Here is a 24,660-nt window from a genome sequence, read left to right as displayed (position 1 = left end):
TACAGCAGTTTATTGTTGCCTCTTTCATTAAAAAAACAAAACTGAAATGAGACAACTATTAAGCGAAAGAAATCAGGTCTGGCTGTCATTGACACATATGTAATTTAAAACTGTTCCAGGACGTTTTGCATGTCTTGTTCCGTATAGCACAACGCTTCCTTTCATCTGTCAAATTGTGATTTTTTTTTTTTTTCCTCTGCTGTTGCTTTAAAGTGTCGAGATGAAACGAGTGCCGTTATCTGATGCACCCGTTAGTGCGCCAGACACACACGGCTTAGGATGAATAAATTAGCCACGCATGAGCAATGAACAACACAGATGCCCATTTGTGTCAATAGGCAAGCACATTTACACTGCAGTCCTCATCGAGCTAATTAAACAGTCATTGGGCTAACGAGCACCCAGGATCCCTGGTCTGCTACCTACCTGCCGTTCAGGGTCTTTTGGCCGCTTTAAAGTCAGCGCAGAACTTCAAACGGCCAGCCAGCACACACATCAAGAGAGCACCGCCTGATAGCAGAGATCAGAGGATGAGCGGAGAAATTTGAACGAGATGAAACCGCATAAAGTGCTGGCTGCTCACCGCATTATAGCAGGCTGGCATGTTGGACACACTTTCATGTGCATATGTGTTACAGAGAGGCTGTGAAAATGTATGTAATATTTAGCACGCCTTGCATCATTTTTGCATGTACATTTTATTTATATAGTGTTTAGACTTTTGTCGTTTTTGCGTGCCCTTTTGATATGCGCGTGTGAATTTAAACATGCATGCGTGTAGATGCAAGCAGCTGGTGTGCTGTTTGTTTGTCTGAGCCCCCTTCCCTTCAAAAGAACCACCCCCTTCCCAATGCAAATGAGAACTGGTGCATTGTTTAACTTTATGTTGCTATGGTAATACCATAGTGAGCTACCACGCTTGGAAAACAACACAAAGTTAGCTTTTTTTTTAATCAGCGTGTCTGTCTGATCATCAGAGGAAATGCATATACATGACGAACCATTCTCTGAATGTTCAAACTGGTCTTGGTTTTATTTTGATAATACTAGAACTTCTTAGAGCTGAAAGCCTCTGAAAACCCTTTCTTGTCCCTTCCTGCTGCTTTTATTTACCCATACCATCTCTTTTAATAATTACCAGTCAAGTCAGTGAACTCAGGATTATTTCCATTCATACTTGGATTTGCATGGAGAGATGCTTGCTTCCTTTGTGTCTCTGTTTAAGCACACATTCCGCAAGACGGCCGGGTCACCAAAACAGCCCAATTCAGTTCCCATCACTGCAAAATGTTTGTCTTAAAATGGTTAGTGTAAGCTCAATGAGGGGAGTGCCACAGGGATATGTGCTTGGCCCGGCTATGTTGTCCCACGTCTGCAGCTGCGGATCTCTTTGAGTCTCGGCTGCAGCCCAGTCCGGCTCTGGTGGGGGAGGAAGGGAAGGGGGCACATCCCCGGGGATTCAGAGGCCAACATCAAACGGACTAATCACTGCAGTCCCGCTGGATCAGACGGAGGATAAGAATAGGCAAGAAAATAAACCAGCTGGCCCTAAACTCTGTTCCTCTTTTTGAAGACGATAGTGTTGCATTCCCTAGATGAAGCGCAGATTAAACTCATCATTTGAATTTGCACAGATCTCCTCTCCTACCAAAATATGATTTTGCTGCGCTCCTACAGACATAGAAGAGACTAATTTGTATTTGGATATATATTTTTGTCATTCTGAGATGATGCTCCAGGCCAGGGAGAGTCAGGGAGTTAGGGTGTGTTTGCAGTGGCATACTACTCTTACTATTTTTGCATCACGCATAATATAGTATATGAATTTTGTTTTGCATGTCTGGATGGACTACTACATTCAGAGAACACTGCATGCACACTCACATCTGATGTGCCAAACAAATGATGAATCAAATTTTTTAACCAAAAGTTAGTGTCAAAGGAAAATAAATATGATATTGGGTTAAAATACAGATATCACTGATGTGTCAATACAAGCAACAGTGATGGGCTTTACTGCAAATGCACTATATCCGCTTGATATTGATGGCTATAGCAGTGTACTTTCAACCAACAGTGCAACTTGGTGACCTCAATTGATTTAATTGTTGTCAGTGTGAACGCTCCATTACACTCGAATATACTGCATTTCTGTTAAATGCAGTTTAAACAACCAAGACCTGCCTCTTTGTAGGTTGTTACTTTTTGATGTAGAGAGATGGTACTGGCAAGAAAAGTAATTAAAGTCCAGGAAATTAAAGTTAAAGAAAATTAAAGTCCTGGCATATTTTAAGCCACATTATCCCATGTGTGGTTTAAGAATTTGTGATGAATGACACTCAATAGTTTAGCTGTTTTAGAACAGTGCATACAACAAATGTCTGATTATATGCCTGCATGCTTTAATGCGTACACTGAATATTGCCAATATTCAATTAAAGACAGTTACTATAGATATATTATTAGTTATTGGAACTAAGATCTTTTAATATTATTTTTTTTCCCAGAACATGAATAAGAGTATGTTTCTTCAGCTGGTTACTTTATTACTTTTAGTGATTTCTTTTCTACTTTGTATTTAAAATGTTTTATTAATTTATATTTATATTATTCATATTTATATTTATACATCCAGTGCTAGCTATGGATTTAGTTTTAACAAGACAAAGACATTGCCATTTTGTTCCAGAAATGTCTACAATGTTATTTCCACCACAGAATGTGATCAAACATAATACTTTATATCACAGGAGATATGGTGATATGTTGACATATTTCTTCATTGTTAGTAGACAAATTATATAAACTATTGAGAGTTTGAAGTGTTTATTTTCTAAAAGTTGCAAAGTGGTGTCAAACATGCCCATAGTTGAAGAAATATGCATGACTCTTCATCTCAGCATAAAGATGAGTCAGTTCTTGAGTGCTGCCTGATTGAAAGTCTGCAGTATTGCTCTTGGCGGTAAACAGCTCACATGTGTTGCTGTGTAGACGCTTTCATTTTTAAACTCTTGATCGTGGATAGGTGATTGAAATCTGATCTCAGCTTTGATCTGATTAATTGATTCAAATAGATGCTTGTGCAACTCACCAAACACCGCAAACACGCTGAATTTCAGAGAAGTTACAGGCGCATGACGTTCAGCTGCATATGTGGCAAGAACACACTTTTATTCCCATCATCTGTTTTTAGTTTTTTGCAATTATGTGCATTTTTCCCCCCTTCATTTTAACTTTGCATTGTTTGTGAGTTATGGTCTGCATACATGTGTTCCTAACACATGCCTGATGTTCTGAAGGATTACTATAAATTAATGAATCCAAAGTGTCCAAAAACACATTGAGAAAAGGCCTTTCGGCCGGGATTCGTTCACTGTTGCTAGGAGAGAAGCGGGAGGCGTGCCCTGTTGCATAGGAATGGAGAAAACAGCCCGCTGGTTCATGCATCTGAAAGTATTTAAATCGAACACAGTCACACTTTCCACATACCATCAGCCCCTGCTTCCTGCAGACACCTGCTCTTCCTTCAGGGGGCGCCATACATACACACTGATCATCCGGGACGGCAGGAATAACCTTTCAGGGCTAAGCTGAAAACTACGAACAAATTCCTCCTGTTTGGAATTTCCTCTGGAAGTTTTAAAGGGATGCAGATGTTGTTTTCTTGTATCATATGCAAACCACATCATTGAATAATCGCCTCACACTTAAAGCAGGAGGTTTATGGTGTGTGTCATTGAATGTGTCTTTTGCACTGGGAATGACATTAATTAAGAGGCGTCCCTAAATGTAAATCCCACCCAAGAGTCACACCCTTCACTGATTCAGCAGCACACACTCCTGGTGGTCCACACCAATCCACAACAATCAACGCTGATGAGCAACTCTGTGCTTTTTTTTATTTGTGTCAAATAAGTGATTACACGTCTATTTGGGTCAATCCCAAATTTAAAAAAAAAACCTTTTAATAGGTAAACTGTCAGATTTCACAAACGGTTGCCAGATATTTTCTCACCATCAAAGCTTGTCGAAGGGAATATTTTTGACAGCATGCAGGGGGTCTGAAAGAAGAAAAATGCATATCGCTGGCACACTGAGCTGCATGTTGATTTCATGATCCTGCACTTAGAGTGTGTTTAGTGTTTGGAGTGGAATACTAGCTTTCTACTTACTGAAGTTCAATCAGTAGTATGGCATTGTCTCTTACTTCTTTAACCCAAAAGTAAGCTATTTTCTTTGAATGTGTAAGATTTTTATTAGCCACTATAGGTATTAGGGATGGTCAAATTCACCAATTTGCATGAGTGCATCAGCATAAAATTTGACGATGCAATGCATCGATTTAAAAAAAATGTGCAATTGGATACAAGTTGGCATTTGTATTGCAATGCATCGTTTCGAACATATTTGCATTGGTAAAAACCGATTAATTCATATATAATTATTAGTAGATGCGCTAATGCTTATTAGCATCATATTTTTTTCCCATTGCATCGTATTGCATTGAATCACATTGTGTTGAATCGATTCGAAATCGATCGCACTGCATCGATAGCTGCTTCAAATGTGTCTTTAAATTTATCGTATCGTTGGCTATGCAAGATGCGTATCACGTCGGCCTCAGTTATGGAGATGCACATCCCTAATAGATATATAACTAGAGGAATAACAAAGTGTGGTAAACGGTTAAACTATTAACACTATAAACAAGTGTGTTTATGATTGACAATAAATTAAAATAATATGACAAATACCAATTTGCAATATAAAGCAGCATAATGGACTGTTTTGTACTGAGAAATGTCACCGGAAGTCTTGCACATTCAAGTAACAAAAGGCCCGCTCTTATGTTAAAATATGGTGGATAGAAATAAATTGTCAAGTCGTTCCCACTGCATTTGGGGATAATTTACCCAGCATAGTATAATCTGTAGTATACTGCACATTTTGTCAAATGTAGACCACGTTGGTATTATATGCATATACAGAAAATTTGTGTATGCTGCCTAGTATGCATACTATATTCTGTAGCTGTAGCATATTATTCAGAACAAAGTCTAAAATTGCTGGCAAAATGGCATATTTGACATTGAACTTCCTCTCTACTTGAGATTGCATTACATTGGTTATTAAATGACAAACAAGAAATTCATATCTCAGTCAATAACTGGCCATCTCCTCGAACCTCAAGTGGATATATGACCACGAGTGCAGGGTGTTAAGACTGCATGCTCACGCAGTGGCTGCTGTTATTTTTGAACGGTGCGTATTTGCATGTCAGTCGTAAAGTGCGCAAGGCTGTTTCTGTGTGTTTCTGGCTCTCTGGGGACAGAGGAATGATGCACTCCTCTTTTGAGGGCGCTGCAAATTTCAGCTTTGCATTTTCTCTCTGGTTTTAATGTGTTGCCTCTTCTGGGGCCCCAGCTTTGATCTGGTGCTGGATGTGTTATCATTCCGTCTTGATGAGCTCATGGAGTGGACGGCCTTTGGCTTCACACTGGTGTGGAGAGGTGTAATCCACCTGGAATCCATATGTCTCTCCTAGTGTGTTTATAGCCCATGTCCAGAGAGCTGAGTGTTGGCCAAGTGTGAGTCTAATATGAAGATGCTGCGTTTATAATATGGAGTTTGTACAGCTTTTTAGCCAGAAGTCTTCGTTCAGATCCTCAGTGATTTATAGAATATTTATGATATATTCCATATATGATATTATTTATGGTTTTTCTCCAATATAAAATTAAGCCTCAATGTCTCTCTCTTTCAATCAGAATGTATAGACTGACTCCAATTTGGGATCAAACAAGAATCAACTAGAATCAATGAATGTAATATTGGTTAAACTGGATTTTCTACAGAATATTTCGTCCTGTTGTGGAATTTTTATTAGATATGTGTTTATTATAATATTTAGAATAATATTTTGCTCATGAGAAATTAATTTTATTCCATTAGGAATCATGGTAGTTCTGATTGGAGCTGTGTTTTCTAAAATGTTGTGTTTTGTATTTGGTGAAATTCTATAAAATAATTTAGGGTTGATATAAATCCTCATCATTATTGATTTGGCGTATTATTCATTTTTATTTTTTTCTGTTAGTTTCCTAAATTGTGGGATCTCTTCTTGTGTGTCAGCTTGGGAGTGCTTAAAAATGTATTTTAGTGTTTCTGATTTAAAATTTAGTACCACAAATTGGGATTTGGGAATTCTGATTCAGTTCCACAAATTAGTTGTTTTTTTTTCTTTTCCTTTTCCTTTTCATGACTCAAAAATGGGTGTCCCCACAGAGAATTTTACTTTGCGTGGCTTTTACAAATATCAAATGCAAATATGCAAGTTTTTGAAAGAAGTATATTGCAGGCAAATACTGCTGATATGTGTAATATTTATTTATTACCTCAGGGGAAATAATAATAATAATTCTTAAGCAATTTTCAAAAGGCTTGTTTTTTATCTTTCTATGCTTAGCAAGTGTCTTCCCCAACACTTATTATAACACTTATTATTACGTGTTCTCACTAATGTGTTAAAGTAAATCTACAGCCTTTGGGGGAAATTGTTTGTTCTTTTTTGTACAGTCAGACAAAAGTGGGTTTATTGTGGCATCCTTCACAGGTCGGGTGCTTTGAAGGTCACAAGCCCAGGTTCTTTGCGGCCACGGGTGCCAGAAACTCAGGCGTCGGACGGGTTGCATGCAGCCTGGATGAAAATGAATGGGTGCGTTTGTGTGGCCATAGCATTTGAATTAGCAGCATCTCCAGTCTTATTTACAGTACAAGCTCCCCATCGAAGCGTCCTGCTCTCCACATTGGAGGCGTCCTGTGGTTAAGGAGGTTTGGAAAATTGACCCTCCTGTCTGACTTGTGGCTAGGCGGAAGCACTGTCACCCTTTCCTTAAGTCCCTTCCTTCTGCTTTTCCCCCAAAAAATCCCCTTAAAGAGTGCAGGATGAGAAGGATTTCCTCTGGTTTGACGGCACATCTTTAATTTGAGTCTCCTCGTCTTCCACTCTTCTTCGAGCACAAACCCCAGCCAAAGCCGACGGCCTCTGCGGAGCTGGCATTCCCCTTTCCCTGCCGCGTTGCTTTATTTGTCCTTCCTCGTTCTGCCTTCTCATCTCACCCCTCTCTGTGACGGATGGTGACGGACTGTCTGCTCTGCTCTTCTCCACTTCCACACCCTTGGTCAGCCTTTGTTGTTCTCACAGCAGTACACCTACATAGAAACCATAAGTTGAACCTTTGCCTTCTTGAAACTTGATGATGCTCAATTATAGATCTTATTATAAACTGTAAGAAAAAAATAGGTACTGGTCATTTTCTGCCTGGACATTAGTTTATGGACATTTTCTTCTAACCCTAAGACTGAACACAGTGTATGATTTAAAATATGGGTAAACCACCTATGAAAAATCAATGCAGAGAACATATTAACCTTTTCGTTAAGTGTAGATCTGTGTTGTATACTGTTCAAAGTACGAATGGGTTTTCAACCCATGTTCAGCGCATATGGACAGTGCCTTCATCTGTTCTCAAAACCAGGCAGTGTTCACTGTTACACATGTTGTTTATTACTGAATACACTATTTTTGGTTTGGTTTGGCCAGTGGTTCTCAGCTAGTTTTGCTTCAGGATACGTTTCATACCAAGTGTTGACACAGTGAACTATACCAAAAGTATGTACTATACAAAACCAAACAACCAATATTTCCTTTGAACTGCAAAGGACCAACACTATGTAAAACTATTAACATAACAGGCCAAATAGGTAGCTTTAGGTTTTTGCATCCGTGAGATCAAAGCAGCTAGATGAAGACTGAAGTTCAGTTTTATAACTTGACATGGCATCTTAAATGTGTGGCATACATGACCCAAGATGCTAAATAACAACCAAAGACCAACAAGTTGAGAGACATCACTGCTGTAGAGTCTCAGTGATGCTGGAGCCTATCTCAGTGTCTTGGGCCGCAGGTTGGGGGAACTTCCTGGACAAATGGACAGTAGTTGAAAATTCCTAATGATAATGTTTCACCATTAAGCCCCTCTAGGTTTAATCTATGCATCAGTCTCAGCATAAAAAGTATTCTCGTAGCTTTGTAAAATTAAGGTTGAACCACTGATGTTACATGGACTATTTTACAGATGTCCTTTTTCTGGGCCTGGAAGCATTTCAGTTGCATTGCTATGCTATGGAGGGTCGGAAAGCTCTCGTATTTCATCAAAAATTCTGAAGATGAAGGTCTTAAGGGTTTGGAATGACATGAGGGTGAGTAATTAATGACAGAATTTTCATTTTTGGGTGAACTAACCCTTTAAACAGTTTGACTATGGATGGGAATTGTACACTAAAAAAAAACAAAAAACAAAAAAACGTGAAAGCTGTATGAACCAGCGGTGTCTATAACTAATCACTAGGCTAGATTTGCAATGCTACCTCCAAAATCTCAAGTGATAGTTTAAATGTACTATTTATGCCACGACAATGCTTGAGGACACTGGGGATTGCAGCAGACTTCATACTTTGTCCCCTTGTTTTCATTTTGCAGTCTCTATGGCAATCCATTTGCAATATTAACACAAGGAAGACAATGGCAGACACTTTGTCTATACTTCAAAGAAAGAATATACAACAACGTCATATCATGATTTTATCAATCAGGAATTGCTTGGATAATGAATAGTGGTCCAGTGGTCTGACAGGTGGTTAGAAGGGAGGGGTTTAGAAATAAGAGGGCTTGATGATGTCAAAAAAAAAAAAAATGAAACCCAGAGCACACATAAAGAAAGTGAAATGGAGCAGTTTTTGTTTCATGTTGAGTGTGTTTAAACAAATTTGTGTTTGCTGTTGGTATTCTTCACCATTAAAACAGACAAACAGAAATGAACCACTAACTAAAACCTCTAACTCACTAACTAATCCTCTTTTCCTTGCAATGAGCTGCTCCTTCTTCTCTCTGGAACGTCTCAAAATGTTCAGAGAGAGCTATTTTTGTGGCTTCGCCTTTTTCTTGTTTCTTTCTTGTTTAGACGCCTGTTTTTCTTTTTCTTTTTCTTTCTTCCAGTGTTTTTTTGTCTGCTGGTTGCTCCACATCAGAGATGAGCAGAAGGCTCTTTTGTGTGTGCTCTGCCCTGAAGGCATTCATGTTGCAAGACAGATTAATAATTACAGACTACACAACAGTCAGGGAGAAACAATTTCTAGATCTTTTGATGTCAAACATGAGAGAGACCAAAATTACACAGAAAAGAGGCCATAGAAAAAGAAAAAAGGTCCCCAACTTTTTTTTTCTTTTTGCATTTGTTTTGTTTTTAATTTCCTCTTATTGTTATGCCTGTGGTGTATATGTACACTAAATGAGACGATAACTAACGAAGGATGTCTTTCTCTTGAGCTGATGAAGATGTTCATTTAGAGAAAGTGTTTTATATATACAAGTATATATGTATTTTATACATATTTGTAAAGTTTTGTGTAAAAACAAAGAGTATTATTGAAATTTTATGTTTTACAAATGTTGTTTTTGTAAATCGTGTAAATATGAAAAACAGTTCCCCGCATTAAATGTCTTGTGTCTCATATGTCACATATTTTATTTCACATTTCCTCTTTACTATAGTTAATTCGGTGGCTTTTTGGATATGCTGGTTAACTTGTTTGATGAAGTACTAATATGTAGTTTCACGGGCCCTGGTGAATTGTTCTCTCGATGAAAAGTAATTACCACAGTAATTACACTCGTTTGAGGGAGGGCGAGATGTGCCACACACACACACACACACACACACACACATACACACACATGCACGGATATAGACAGTGAAAGCAGGTTGACAAGCTCTTTGTAGCAGTCTGGCTTGCATCTGACAGCTCTTTTGGCGGTTGTGTCTCAGCGTTGTAGTCAGACATGAGTCTGAGATGCTGTTTGTTTTGCGTCGACACACATTTGTGCGCTGAGATGGGTGCTGAAGTTTTCTGTGTGAACATAAAATGCTTCCCCAATCAGCTGATAAAAAATAAGTATAAAGCACAACATGCTGCTTTTATGTGACGTGTTTTCCGTCTCAGTTATGTTAGAGCGCATGAAACAAAGCTGAATGAGGAGAACTTTTACTCTAAGAATAATGCAAGTACGTGTATATACACAGGGTGACCCGATTTGTGTGTTTTTTTTTTATGTTGTAGGGATAAAGAGGAGCAGCTGGTTCGTCTTCGGGACAGTCAGAGGCTTCAGGCCCAGCAGGCTGAGAGTGCACTGGAGAACTTTAAGAAGCAGGTGGAGCTCAGCTCAGAGAAGACCTACGCTGACATGAAGCAACAGGTGAGTCAAGGGCACCTACAGTTTACCCTGTGCCACAAGGTTTATGAAAGCGATGCTCTGTCAAGCTCACGGTATAGCGGTCACAGCGTTAGCCTCAGACTCCTCACTGACCTTCTGACACACATTCTGACTGAAATCCAAATCACCTGTTTTTGGCTACTATGCCGATTCCGAAGAAGTTTCCAGGTTGCTAGATTGAGCACTTCTGCAGGAAGAACTAATCACTGGAGTTAATGGTCTCGTTCCCACTTTATAGTAGCAAAGGATGCACCGAAATTAAAATTCTTGGCCGAAGCCGAACAAAATGAAACACTGGGTCGAAGGCCGAATACCGAACACAGTTTTTCGCATTTTTTCCCCCATGTAGGCCTATTTTGCCTTTTTTTTTCACTATTGCATAAATGAAATAGCCAAAATGTGCTTTTTACTGTTTTGTCCTGCTTTTCAAATAAAAAAAATCAATTACAAAACAACAATTTAAAAATATTTACACTTTTTTACATTCTATCAGACATTATACTAACAATGCACATTTGAACTTTAAATTAATAAGTTACTGAATTTATATTTTTTGGCCATTTTTGAGACCCTCTTCTTGAATAGGCATGTATTTTTCACTATACAAATAAATGCAGCCTTGCTGAGCAGAATAGACTTCTTTTAAAACCTTAGAATATATTACAGGTCCCAATTTCAACACTATGTGTGAATGTTATAATAAATGTTGTAGGGTAATTAATTATTATCATTATTATTGTATTATTTTTTTATTTTATTTTACAGAACAACAGTAAAATAACAATACTAACATTTATGAATGTTGATGGAGTTGTTGCTTTTTCTTAGATTTAATTTTGGCAGAAACCCACATGAAGATCTCAGTGCTTCTTTTTGTTGACAACAGCATGCAGATATTTAAATGATTCTCATTATGAATTTGGGAAGATGTTTGTCGCGCGTATCACATTGTCACATGTCCTTAAAAAAAACTGATAAAAATGTTATTGAGCAAATGACAAGTAACAGTGTTTTAGCGCAGATTTTCCTCGCTTTGGACTTTATGGAGAGCTCGTGCAGCGCTTTTTGAATGCAATCCGTGCGTGTATTTGAAAACATAACATTCTGCAGTTTATTTACTAATCGTTTAAGGCCATTTCGCGATTTCAATCATCACAGTAACCAGCAACAACCCCCTATTCCTCTTCTCATCAGAGACGTGATGCAGCACTAAGCAGTCTCTCGCTGTCGGTGCTTGTAAGGGGAAGTCGTGGCCTAATGGTTAGAGAGTCGGACTCGTAATCGAAAGGTTGTGGGTTCGAGTCCCCGGCCGGCAGGAATTGTAGGTGGGGGGAGTGAATGTCCAGCGCTCTCTCCACCCTCAATACCACGACTGAGGTGCCCTTGAGCAAGGCACCGAACCCCCAATTGCTCCCCGGGCGCCGCAGCATGGCTGCCCACTGCTCCGGGTGTGTGTTCACGGTGTGTGTGTGTGTGCATTTGTTCACTACTCACTGCTGTGTGTGTGCACTTGGATGGGTTAAACGCAGAGCACCAATTTCGAGTATGGGTCACCATACTTGACAATACGTCACGACTTTACTTTACTTGTAATAAATTTTGCATCTTCGACAGTTTTACTGCATTAATGCGCGCCTCTATTTGATCGCGTCACGTCATTGTTCGGTACAATTTATTCAGTCTTTTCGCTAATTTCGGTTGCCGAACATTCGGTGCATCCCTAATAGTAACTGTCTTTAACTATGTACTTACATTAAATATAATGAATTGTTTGGTGCAATGTACTTATTGTGTTCATGTTTTCAAATCACTTTTTCTGCTATTGAGGTATGATATAGGTAAAGATATAGGTCTGGTTAGGTTTAAGTGAGGGTTAAGGTTTAGGGGTAGGTTTGCCAGTGTAACTATAGATGTAACTAAAGAAATTAAATACATAAGTAGTTACATACATAAGGAAGGTATTTTTAAAAAATATAAGTACAATGTAAAAACATGCATGTACACAATAAGTGCATAAGTACATAGTAGTTAAAGACACTTATTATAAAGCATCGTATATTTGGAAAGATATTTAGTAGTGATGCACCAACATTTCAGCAACTGAAAAGATTCGCTCTTTATTGTTGTGTGGCCATTCAGTGTCCATAGCTCATTAATTAGCAAAAATAAATAAATCTTGAGAAGGGCATTTCACTAAATATTGCATGCACATATTACATATTCATTATATTTTTGCTTAACTTGTTAATGATGTCTTCACTATTTAATGTATATTTCAATAAATCTTTCATGAAAGCAGGTTTTTATTACAGCCGCTGAAAATGTTTACATATTGGTTGTAGATTGCAATAGAAACCTAATGATATAATTAACAATTTGATATAAATAAGCAACTTAAGTGTTTATATAACTTATTTTTAAGTGTTGAAAAAAAAAGATTGATTCTTACATAAATGTTATTTTTGGTATTGGTTGTATTTGTGACATTTAGTTGTAATCAAATGCATGTTTCTGGGTTATATCCAATAGCATGATGAATTTACGTAGGAATTGCCATAGTTTAAATTTTTTTTTTTGGACAGTCAAAGTTTAATTAAAGGTAAGACTTCTCCCACAATGTGACATGTAAAAACTTTCAACAGTTGCGAGTATTTAAAGGAACACTCCACTTTTTTTGGAAAATAGGCTCATTTTCCAACTCCCCTAGAGTTAAACAGTTGAGTTTTACCGTTTTTGAATCCATTCAGCCGATCTCCGGCTCTGGCGGTAGCACTTTTAGCTTAGCTTAGCATAGATCATTGAATCTGATTAGACCATTAGCATATTGCTCAAAAATGACCAAAGAGTTTTGATAATTTTCCCAGCTAGGTAACTAGTTATGATATAGCTGGGGACTACTTTCAGGCGCTGCGTAATATCATTGTGCCTGCTGCACCCATGGTTGGGCAGCAAAGTTCCTTGATTATTACACCGGAATGAGAATATAGTTCCTAGCCAAATCGGACTAGAAAATCGCAACTTTTCATTTTCCGTCGGTCTTAGTACACGATGTAACTACAGAAGAGTCAAGCTTTAAATAGGAAAATTATCGAAACTCTTTGGTCATTTTTGAGCGAGATGCTCATGGTCTAATCCGATTCAATGATCTATGCTAAGCTAAGCTAAAAGTGCTACCGCCAGACCCGGAGATCAGCTGAATGGATTCAAAAATGGTAAACCTCAACTAACTCTTGGGGAGTTGTAAAATGAGCCTATTTTCAAAAAAAGTGGAGTGTTCCTTTAAGCACCTTGACTCATTTTTGTCATTCGTTATAGCTGATGTTACCTGATTTGTTTTCTTTATTATTTTGCAAGAGAATATAAAGGTGAATTATTGCATTAAAGTATTCTGTTATCATTTTTGGTAACACTTTATTTTAGGGACCAATTCTCGCTATTAACTTATTGCTTGATAGCATGCAAATTATTAGCATATTGGCTGTTTATTAGTACTTATAAAGCACATATTAAGTTCTGGACCAATTCTCACTATTAACTAACTAATAACTACATCTTTTGCCTCAATTAACTTCTAATGACTGCTTATTAATAGTTAGTAAGGTAGTTGTTAAATTTAGGTTTGGGGGTCAGATTAAGGGATTTAAAATATGGTCATGCATAATAAGGCATTAAGTGTGAATATTTTTTTAGTGTTTTTCTGTTATCAACAACAAAGCCACACATGGATCCTTTTCTCGTTATTAGCAGTGCTTTAAAAAGTAATACTTTTCGAGAATTTAAGGAAAAATTCATAGTAGACACTCTAAGTGGTCATCTCATTCTTATGAAACATAAAACCATCAGATTTACCCCAGTTTAGATTCCACTTATGAAGTCTAACCATGACTGGTTGCTGCATGATTCAGTCATAGTCTCTTTCTGCCTAAATGTGCGTTCTTGATCAGAATGAACTGCAATGTGGCAGCAGACTTTAGGCTGAAAATCTGAGACATTCTTTCGCTGATATCTCTGTATAATTGAGTTCAGGGTGTATTTGATCTGTGGATTGTTCCAGGGAGTCCAGATAGCAAGCGATCAGTACTGCAGACTGGATCATAAATCATATCCAATCCAATCCCCTCATTCAGTCTCACAGGATGTCACTGCATTCCCCCATATGGGCAGCGAGCATCTCTCAGACGACAGTTCATGTCATTATAAAGCTTCCAACATGACCTAATAGTTAGCACATGTGCTCCAAAACATGGAGCTGTGGTGCTCATGTGGGCAATGCAGGTTCATCTGACTCACAAGGTGTGTTGATCTCATATCCTCAACTCTTTTACCTTAAGTGTCAAAAAGGCCAAAAAAGGATTGCGGAGGATCTCTGTTAGACTCCTCAGCTGTGTTGAAAAGCTTTTACACTGTTTGAATCTGTATCTCCGAGACAGCAGGCACTGACTTGGTATTAGATGAGCAAATTGAGCTCTTTGTTAGTCATCAGGAATAGTTACTCATCCTGACATGCATGCTGTATGACTGTTTGTACATTCACCATTTCCATCATAACAATTCCAGCCTCCCAAACAGCGGTGTTCAATCTGTCTCATCAACACAATGCACATGACTGCAGCCTCACATCACATCCTGCGCACAGATGCTGGAGCGGGCCACTGCGGCGCCACCCGGGTTCACTGCCACAGCTGCGCCCAATGTGTGCACAACCAAACATTCACGCTATTGTTACCTAGCTGTTAAAAGCCTCTTATTTAGATTTATATAGCCTCCAGAGTTCACGTTTTATAAAGAAACCATATTCAAATAAATAAATAAAAATGAATAATAATCACAATCAATGACCAATCAAATCACGGGCTGCGTTTTCCAATCATAGATTGATAAGGCCACTGATGCTTTGTTATGATGTTTTTTTTTATAGTTTGTTTAGGTTTAAGATTATTTTGGAAAACACAGCCCTGTTGGATAACATCAAATCTGCTTTATATTATTTCCTGCTTTCACTCAGAAGACGATTATTGAAGATTTAGCAACTATATATAAAGATTTAATACTATAACAATTGTTAAATGTTTATTTCTTGTGAAAGTTATTGTCACAACCCTGGTACTGCTTTGCTAATGGAGACATGTAAAAATTAAAAACGCACCACAGCCATTCTTAGCACATGTTCAATAGAGGCTGCATCCATCTGTTTTGCTTCAAAAAGACTCGCAGTCCTGTCATCATTACTCTTATGAAACTAATGCAGAAAAACAGAAACTCATCTTATGTCATTCCACTGAACGCTATTGGATCATGCTATTGGATCTATTAGCGCTGCTGTGTTGATCTGGTCGAGATCCTCTCATACATCTGTACATTAAACCAGGTGCATAGTTTGTTTGACAGCAGACTTCCAGTTTCATCTTCTGAGCATCAGACAATGCCTTGATTGTGGAAGTCAGAGATATATAAGTTTGCATCAACCCAGGGTCTCAAGGAATACATGCCTGTGGTGACATTTGATTTTACATCGATTCTTGCACGGTTCCTGACACTTTCAAAGTGAAACGTCTAGTGAGTGGCACTAAAAACAAGTGCAGTTTTATCTGAAACAGATTAGTGTGAATATAGCATCGTTTATTAAGTTGCTTGTTGTATGTATCTCGGCAGTTCAGGAATGAAATATCCAGTGAGTGGCACTAAAAGGTTAATGCTCAGTCGTGTTAGAAAATAACATACAAATTACACTAAACACCACACTAAACCTGAAATAAAGTGTTGACAAAAGCAAACATGAGATGAGATAAAAACATATTTCCTGTAGCAACAATGCCATTTTAGCTTGCTTATACAAGTCTTTGAGCTCCTTTTTCTTGAGACTCGTACCTATTAAGTGCATTGTGTACCAGGTGCGCTATCAAGCAAGTTTACTGTGTCAGAAAAGCCCTACATATGCAGCTGGTTATGTGATGCAACCATCATAATGTATTAGTTTATGCACTATGGTAAAAGTATCTTCAGTTCATACCATTGTGCTTTCAATAATCTGTAATCATAATTAGCACGAAAATAAATGAAATGCGTTGGTGTTTTACTCCCACTAGTGTTCATTTCAACTGGAAACTTTAGTGCATTATATGTTTTTTGAGTTTTGCTGAAATGTAGCCTAGGTTTGTAGGAATACTCCACATACAGCATTATTTTCTGTTATTCTGTGTGCTTATGTGCGATCAGTAATGAGGTTCCCACAGGAAGTTTTAAACAGGCTTGCATTAAGTCCTGTTGGCACAGTGTGGGCAGAGTTCTTCTGTAGCATTGCACTGGGCAGACTGCGAGTGTGTGTGTGCACGTACTAATGGTCATGTAGTTGTGGGCGAGCGTTAAGGGATGCTAAAGCTCTCGCTGGACTCAGAGCTGCTGCCCACATCCTGCTCATGTTCTTTCTGATTCACCTTTCTCTTTCCACCCTGTGTCTCCAGCGATCATCATCTGTCCAAGATTCAACCCACATCAAAGTGTTCCACACTCTTTTCCTGCCACCCCCTCTCTTTCTCTTTTTTGCTGGCCATTTGCATTCATCTGTTTGTAACAGCATCATAGAAAGGAACGTCCTCTGGATAATCGACTGTGGCCTTGACTTACACATGCTAAATGTAGAGTATCTTCAGCCAGCTAAGAGACTGAATCCATTATTCTGATATATATGTGCTTACATACATACATATATAGGGGATGCACACAAACACTATCATGGTAGCACAAACAGCACTAAAATAATACAATAAATAATAGTAAAAATAGTATATATATAATACCTGTGTATTGTTATGCTTTTATGCTTATTATCAAGTGTTAATGTTACTCTCAGCCAATGCTAATGTTACTCTGTTGTGCCCTTCTCGTGAGCATTATTTCAACTGTAATTCATTGTGTTTTCTGCTTTCAGATGGAGAAAGTAGAGGCTGATCTGATTCGCTCTAAATCTCTACGAGAGAAGCAGTCTAAAGAGTCCAGTTACCAGCTGGAGGAGCTACAGCGAAGATACGAGCAGCAGGTCAAACTTTTCTTCAAATCCATTTGCATTACATTAAGTGTGACTAACGAGTTCCCTTTTGGTTGAAATGTAGACGAACAAACCATTTGCTCAGACTCCATCGTTATTACGTTGAGCGACACAGTTCATATTCAAATTAAATCATCTAGATGATTCCTCTAGACGACTGGATGGGGTGGTGCAGAATGAAAAATAGATTTATTTTCACCCTTTAAGATCCCTTATCATATTCCATTCAGTCTCCACTTCCTCCTTATTAAAAATGTAATGTGTTCATCATTTAATCAAAGTCTTGTTAATTGATAAGATGCTGGCTTTTTAAGGTTTTTACTGACTGATAGGAATGTGTCAGTTATCTTTTCTTATTTCTTTTTTAAGATAAAAATAGCAAATATTGAAATTATCTCACAATCTTATCACATTGCTATTTAGCCGGATATATATAACTTAATTATACAATAGAGATAGGAAGACGATGGTAGAGTGGTGTTTAATTGTATGGATGTATAGTTTGGGCCAGGAATGGCAAGAGAGTTAGCATGCAAAACATTGAGGAGAAATTTGGTTGTAGCTACAGCCAAAAGGTTTTAAAGACAAAATTGGGAGGAGTAGCAGAAAAACAGTTCACTCACTGGTTACTTGGTAGCAATGTCCCTGTCCCTATACTGTTGGGACAATCTTGGGAGGTTGTGCCAACAACCTTTGTTGGTTGCTTTGTCTTCAGTAAGCTTGAGTCTTCAGTATTTGCTTTGTCTTCAATAAGCCTGGAATATAATGTGATATATATTTTTGCCATATCACACACCCCTATGCTATATTTGTTATATCTTTTCTTTGCAAAAAAAATCTATTTGCAAAAAAATTTGATAACTATACCCTTTGTGAGAAACGATAGCCTCTAGTAACCATAGTGTTATGCTGTATTTGTTATATCATTTCTTCTTTCCTTTTTATCAGTTTTAATCGGTTCCTCAATTCAAGCCTCAAAACTGCTTAAGTTTCCTTTAAAAAATTAATTTGGAAAATATATCTCTTGGTTTTATTAGTGAAAAGTTCTCAATATTTTCTATACAACACTGAACCACAATTTCTTTAATAAAAGAAGACACGCTATTTTTAATTATCACTTCTTTTTTTTTAAATGAGTATTACAAGAACCATGATTAATTTCTTTACAGGTTAGTCAATGTGGAACCCATTCTGTTATCAGTTTTACTTCTGTAATAAAACTAGATAATCAACTAGAAAAGTAGGGTGACGAAATATCAGAACAGAGCTACATGGCTGGAGGGTGGTTGACAAATAAAACAGAGCAAGTTATAGTGTTTTGATAAAAGATTACAGAAGACAAACATCCACTGTTGTCAAGTAGATTCAGAATGTTAAATAAGTAAAAGTTCTAGTTTAAAATATTCAAGGCATGTTTTGCACACTTTTCACTTAATTGGCACAAAATAATATTCAAATATTCGTGTTTTTATGAACCAGTACACCCTCATCATTCAATGAAACCTCATTTTGTTTTGTCACTTCAAATGTTTTGGAAGCCTCAAACAACTCTACAATATTTCTCCTTCATCAAAGGGCAAAAATTCGAGCTAGTGGCTATGCAGCTAGGTTAGCTCAAGGACGGGGAACAGAGTTGTGAGAGGGAAACAGGCAAAAATGTACCTCCTTATCTAGTATTTACTATGCTAGTTTCCTGTGGTGCTCACAGTTAGCGGCAGACAGGTGGTTAGTAGGGAAATGATTGAAACTTGCTCCTATTGTTCCCACCCACATGATCAGATTGATTAATCATTCGCAGTAACACCAGGAGCATGTAGCCTTTTTAGAAAATAGATATGTTCAGTTTTTAATTTCATATCAAACAGAGTGTTGAATTTTGTTCATTTGACCAAGGGTAAATAATCGTAGTGGTCATCAAAACCAGTAAATATATAATTAACATTATTGTGAACAGCAGGCTGGCTAATAAATTAGTGCTGTGTTTACTATTTAAGTGAAGTGAAGTGAAGTGAAGTGAAGTGAAGTGAAGTGACATACTGCCAAGTATTGTGACCCATACTCGGAATTCGTGCTCTGCATTTAACCCATCCAACGTGCACACACACACAGCAGTGAACACACACACACCGTGAACACACACCCGGGGCTATTTAAATAACTGAAAACATAAAGGCAGATTCTTGTGAGGCTTGGTCTAAAGACCATATGAGCTGAATTTCATAAAAATTGGATAAGATTTCCAATTGTAAAATATTTTTAGGTCAAAAGTGTGCAATAGGTAGGAAAAAGCAGAAAAAACTTGCTGATGGTGCCACTAGAGGGTGACCACCAAACAACCAAATGGGCCAGAGAACTATCCAGGCCTATATCTTTATTCACACTGTTTAGACATGACAGTCCCATAAACTGAATCACATCTGTAAAGGATGCACACACACACAAACAAACACACAAAAAGGGTAACACTTTATTTTAAGGTGTCCTTGTTACACGTGTTACATGTACTTGTAATAGCAATAAATTATGCATAACATGCAAGTAACCCTAATCCTAAACCAAACCCTAATCCTAACCATACAGTAAGTACATGTAGTTAATTAATATTACTCAGTACTTAAATGTAATTTTACACTGTAACAAGGACACCTTAAAATAAAGCGTTACCGAAAAAAAACAAAATGTGTGAAATATTGCAAAGATCAAATAATAATAATAATAATTGGGTTTGACAGTTAGCAAATTTAGCAACTCTCTCCCCTCTTCTTAACACGTGTCGCGTCAGTTATAATTGCTGAGATCATATCACTAGAGAAAATAATAGCAATTTTAATACAACTGTGGAAGATACGGTTGCCAAGGTAACAAGCCCTCTAATATGTTAAGTATCTAAATTGATTTGTTAAGTTTAAACTGTATTGTCACTCACCCAGAATCATCCAGGTCATTTTCCATCCCAAAAATCTAAATATATTTGCTTAAAGAAAATGTCTATTTAAAAAGTCTATTTATAATAGCATTTTTGCATGATAATTAAGTACATCCTCCACTGTAAGAACCCCCCCCCCCCCCCCCCCCCCCCTGAAAGGTCCATGTATGTATGTATCTATCTATCTATTTAATTTGACATTCCCTTAAACCCCAAAACACAATACAATGCAATGTGAAATCAAAAATATGGGTTAACCCTGATGGAAACATAAACATGGAAAAGTCAAACACATTGGACCCTTTTTTTTATGGACATTTCTTAGAGTGCATTATCATAATTTAAGAAATGTGTCTTCTTAATAACTCAAAAAAGGATATATTATTTAAATCAAGTACTTTTACATCATTTTATATCACAACTGTCTTGAAAATGTCACAATGCAAATAATTGTATTGCCTTAACCTTAAACTTTGCCTGAAACTCACTTATTGACTACACAATATTGAAACATTACAATAATACATTTTACTGATTTCTCAAGCATTTATGAATCACTGGGAAGCATCTATTAGCATCTGTTCTTCTGAGAGCAACTTTGTAAAGGTTTTTAAAGTTCGTAAAGATTGATCCCTCAAGTTACTGAGCTGAGATGTTTATTGCTGGTTTAACGAGTGTACTGTGGTCTGGGGGTCACTTTAGCCATTCATGTGGACACAAAGAAACATTCCCCAGGATTCCTATCAATGGGACTTTAAAAGAGTCCATTTCTATAGAAGTGTTGTTTCTCTTTGACCTCCTCGCCATTTGACGTCATGCCGGCTCGAGTACTGACACCGAGCTGTTGTCTGAGGTCACAACGTGTAGGAAGTTACGCAGTACATTAACAACATCCCACTCACAACTGTGGAGGCTACGTTTGGAGATGGCAATCTATCCTATCGATCAACATCAACCAAACTGTCCATCTCATAATCTCTCTTTATTTTTCATTTTCATGTTTTCTTACGTAAAAAAAGCCGCACACAAACAAATGGACAGAATGATCCTTTTTGGCATTTCTGTACTCGGAATAATAGAATATATTTTCCACCACTCTTATATTCTTCAAACAGAACCCCTACTGAGTGCCGCCAAGCTTCCCTCCTCTCCGATTCCGCACTCTTTCCCCGGGGAGCCTGCTTCAGTCGCCCACCGCTCCATGACCTCAATGCTGGCGCTCTAGGAGGGGGCGCTAATCACATCTGCCCAGTGACAGGAGCCATTCAGCGCTGGCGCTTTAAGAGCCCGGCACCCGGCAGCCCTTTCTGTGACGTTTCAATGTTTTCAATCTCTCCCCCACCCTTCGCTTTCCCACTGTCATATCGCCATATATTTGCCGTGGATTTTCACCCTGCTTCGAAAACAATTAACTCAGAATTGTCAAAACCAAAGCCTTGCTTTGTCGCTTGTCCGACAATTGCTGTGGGACGGGTTTAACCCATCACAGCAAGATGTACATGGGGCTTTAAACTAAGGTAATCACTGATCACGCTCTATTCATTTGTCATGACGTGTATATATTGCAAATTGAATGGTCGGATTGTAGTGTACCTCCCAACAGAGACCTCAGAATCAGCACGTTTACCCGAGGTTAGCATATTAATGCATGGCGTGTTATGGAGTCCTATTCCTTTAAATCCGGAGGGTTGCTTCCTTTGGCGGTCCCTGATCAATTAGTTGAAGCTCTTTCTGTTGGCTGTTCGGTTTTGCCCTATTAGAAATGTCTGCTTGCATCCACATCTCGTCCTCTACAGAAATCGATAAAGCTGGAGGATGAGGAATCTTCTTACCAAATTTTACTTCGGCTTCTTCAAAATCCACTGAAATTGGAAATGCCATGGGACTGTTTGAAGCGTCTTTTGTGGCCTTGTGCCTGATTGGCTGGGGGAATCGAGCTGAAATCCCATTCATCACCTACACTCAATAGCACCACAGCAGCCTCTAGCTGGCAGGCCAGGTAGGGTGCCGAGCCACACAATGTGGGGGGATTAGCTTGAAAACTGCGGGGACCAGGCCTCTCACTGCAGGCTAGCTGGGAGATGAGGGCTGGACCGGCCAAGGTCACCGTCTCCCGTCCGGAGGAGAGTGGGAACGGACCTTGGGAACCGTTGGCGCTGCCTCTCATCGCCAGGCTCGGCTCACCGCACAGCAGGTGCAAGTCAGCGAGATAATGCCACTGCTAGCTTTTGTGTTCTTTCAACATTTTCCTTCTTGCTTTCAATGCTGACCGCATTTTTCTCTGAAAAAAGAAGTTAGCAGGGATGCCGGGTGGATTGGTATTTTTTTTTAGGCTCTTAATTTTCCATTTTTGTCAAAGCGCAACACTTCGGATTAGGATTCAGAAGTAACAGTAAGTGGTTATTAAAGTTGCAGTACATCCACCATGACGTTATACTGTATGGACAGACAAGAAATTTCAAATGAATTTAATTAATGAATGAAGTGTTTTTCTTTCTTTCTTTTTTTAGCATTCTGTTGGAATAAATAGGATTACAGGTTAAAAAAAATCTGCAAATGGATAATGTGTTTCTTGTGTTAATTTCTTGCTTCCTTGTCGTTAATACAGCATTTAATTATAATCGTGGCCATAATTTCATGGCCTTTTATTTTTTATTTATTTATTTTTGCCCAGTGCTGTGCCACTGGCCTTGACAGTACGCTTTTTTCTAACGAGAGCTGAAAGAGAGACTAGCTTGTCGTAATTAGCGCAAAAGTGGGAGGACAACAACATGTGAGATCATAGTGATGCAAAAACTTACGTAGGCTTCTTGTGTTGTGAGGCAAACGTGAACTTTTTTCTTCGCTGAGCCATGCACAAGTTGTCATGACGACAGGGATGTTCCGCTGATGAAGTCTTACTCCTTGTTGTCCAATCAGATTGTGGAACTGAAACTGCAGCATGAACAGGAGCGGACGCACCTACTCCAGACACACAATGCCGAGAAGGACAGCCTGGTCCAGGACCACCAGCGGGAAATCGATAGTTTGGACAAGCAGACGAGGGCCGCCATGGTCCAGCAGCAAACGCAAACCCAGGAGTGGAGGAAGCGCGATGCTCAGGTAGGGGGTCCCTTCCTTTCCGTCGCTTCACTATTTTGTTTTTCTAATTAGGATAATGTTACAATTGATGGCTATTTTACACAGTGTATTTTATTTCATTAAAAATTATATAGTATTTTGCATACTTTTTCACAACAATGTTGTCATGTTTTTATTGTTCAGTGTGGGAAAGAAACAAGGATTTAATTAGGAAGAATTCTAAAACGCAAACTTATTGGGTATTATTTTTATGTGCAACTTTCCACTTGGGAGATTTCCTAAAAAATTCATTGAAAAAAAGTGACTGAAACCACAGGATGCCGGATGAAGGTAAATTCCCCAGCCCATTGCCGCTCTGGCCTTTTATTGTAAACCGTAGGGTGCATTCTTCTTTTCTTGGGGTGTTTATATTGGGTTTAGTAGTATCTGTGCACCACCACTGAGTTCTGGTTTTGTCGCTGCGGTATAGGTTGCATTTATCTGCTAATAAGAGCTATTCTCTAATATCTCAAACTACTGGAACAGGTGTATGTCATTGAGAGGGTATTAATGAGCTCTTTAGCCATAAAACCTCCATTTTGGTCATCAGCGGGTTTCTGGTGCCTGTTGTGCCAATTGCCCTGTCCGCCGCTTCCCTCTCCAGCCTGGCTATCGTGAGATCCCTGTGGGAAGCCATTTGATAGCCTAGCCCCCAACTGTGGATTCATTGGTCTTGTCAAACCCCAAGATTAAATGTAAATTGTCAGCATGGCTAAACCATATTTATTGGCTGCTAACAAGAGAAACAAGTTTAGAGATACTGATGCTACAGAGAACATATCGCTCCAAGCTGAGACGCTCCAATCCAGATATATATTAGCGAAAATGTATGGTAACATTTTTTGATAATATTGTTCTACTTATGAAATTATCTATATTTCATCGGGGGGGGGTTCTGTTCTGAGTGAAAGTTATTTTCTTGCTCAGCAAATGTATGATTTGTTTCCGCTAGTTTTACAGTAGCGCTGTTAGTGGTTTTGTATTAGTGATCAATTACTTTCAGAATTGTTTATCTATGGTTAAACAAAAAAAAAAACATGATGTTTTACAAAAACATAACTGATAATTAAATACTAGTAAAAACTTAAAACAGAGGCTGTCAATAAATCATCGTGTATCATCTTCTATACACACCACCACATAAGTGTCATCAAACAAAACCCAATGTTGTTGAGTATTCATGTCTCAACGTCCTCCATCATGTACTGAATAGTTAGTTGGCACTTAAAGGAAGAG

The 24,660-nt window shown here is 38.3% G+C and overlaps 1 protein-coding gene across 4 annotated transcripts in view; it reads left to right on the top strand.

Annotated features, from left to right (window-relative positions):
- LOC306847021 (centrosomal protein of 112 kDa-like) overlaps positions 1-24,660 on the top strand; it is a gene marked incomplete at its 3' end in the record, with an annotated part of 163,796 nt that overhangs the window by 59,537 nt on the left and 79,599 nt on the right. For all 4 annotated transcript variants that reach the window (XM_079380756.1, XM_079380755.1, XM_079380753.1 and 1 more), the window contains 3 exons: positions 10,180-10,315; positions 17,262-17,369; positions 23,224-23,406. In XM_079380756.1, coding sequence (XP_079236882.1) covers positions 10,180-10,315; positions 17,262-17,369; positions 23,224-23,406 — 427 coding nt within the window. The remainder of the gene's footprint in view (positions 1-10,179; positions 10,316-17,261; positions 17,370-23,223; positions 23,407-24,660) is intronic.

Source organism: Barbus barbus (genome assembly GCF_936440315.1).
Source record: "Barbus barbus genome assembly, chromosome: 3".
NCBI lineage: Eukaryota > Metazoa > Chordata > Actinopteri > Cypriniformes > Cyprinidae > Barbus > Barbus barbus.
The sequence above is the reverse complement of the archived record's forward strand: the minus strand, read 5'-3'. Positions and strand labels throughout refer to the sequence as shown.